We start from the raw sequence: 1124 nt of genomic DNA, 5'->3' as shown, positions 1-1124 counted from the left end.
TTACGTGTTTTATGTAAAAAATTCAATAAAAACGTTATTTCGTAAAAAAATAAATAATTACAGAATGAGGTGCCTTTTAAATAATATTACCTTAAGTGCAAAAAGGTCACTTTCCAAACTATGACCTATTAGTATAGTGTCACAGTTGAACATGCAGAGTAAAACGGCTTGAACATCTCGAAGAGTTATTCTTGTGTTTTCCAGATCTTCTTCTGTTACACCAGAAAATCTGCTCAACAAAAAGAGAAAGTTTTCACTGGGTTATGAAAAATCAGCTAACAAATGACATTGAACAAAAAGTATCTGTATTGCTCAATGCAACCATCATACCCTCATTCTTCTACTGCAGCACAGCAAAAAAAAACAAAAAAAAAACGACTGGAACAATTAACAATAAAAATACATAGATCATATTATAGATATAACTTTATATAGCTTTGATATCACCGCTGGCTCCGATAAGCTCTCTTGTAATGAAAGCTGGTCCCGTCCAATAGAAAACAGTTGGACGGAGCTAGCCGTCACCTCTAGCTCCGCCCAATCATTTTCTCCTTTTTTTTCCTACTTTTTCTATTCTGCTCGGTACCACAGAGGTACCGAGCAGAATAGCTGAGCCGAATGCCGCTTGGCTATTCACTCACTGCTGTTTGGCCCCTATGAGAATAGGCCGAACAGTAACGAGTAGCCTGCTGGAGGTTCGGGTAAGCCGATCCAGATGTTGGATCAGCTGAGTCAAACTCCTTCTGCACTTCGGCCGAACCGAACCCAGCCGCAGCAAGCCTATGTACGGCTGAAATCAGCTGTACAAGCCTGAAGTGACTAGTCGAACAGCGTTCGGCTCACTTCACTTCGGGTCGGTTATTCACACAGCTGCCTTTGGCAGCTGTGTGAATAACCCCCTATGTGTCCCCAGTTATTTACAAACACTGGAGTGATCACACGATCACTCCGGTGTTTGTGCTGCACAGAGGATCAGTAAATATCAATGTTCGGCCACACACAGAGCCGATGTCATCCGGAAACTGACAGAATGACAGTTCTCCGTTCTCCTCACCGCTCAGCCATCCTGAAACTTGCGGCTTCTCCCCACCAGCCGGCGCTTGCTCATCCGCCCCCCCCGCTGG

The 1124-nt window shown here is 43.8% G+C and overlaps 1 protein-coding gene across 1 annotated transcript in view; it reads right to left on the bottom strand.

Annotated features, from left to right (window-relative positions):
• Positions 1-1124, bottom strand: part of LOC108800266 (RNA exonuclease 1 homolog) — a gene marked incomplete at its 5' end in the record, with an annotated part of 86048 nt that overhangs the window by 35082 nt on the left and 49842 nt on the right. Inside the window, one exon of the mRNA XM_018572237.1 lies at positions 91-229. Coding sequence (XP_018427739.1) covers positions 91-229 — 139 coding nt within the window. The remainder of the gene's footprint in view (positions 1-90; positions 230-1124) is intronic.

Source organism: Nanorana parkeri, unplaced genomic scaffold (genome assembly GCF_000935625.1).
Source record: "Nanorana parkeri isolate BGI_ZX_2015 unplaced genomic scaffold, ASM93562v1 scaffold1973, whole genome shotgun sequence".
Taxonomy (NCBI): domain Eukaryota; kingdom Metazoa; phylum Chordata; class Amphibia; order Anura; family Dicroglossidae; genus Nanorana; species Nanorana parkeri.
The sequence above is the reverse complement of the archived record's forward strand: the minus strand, read 5'-3'. Positions and strand labels throughout refer to the sequence as shown.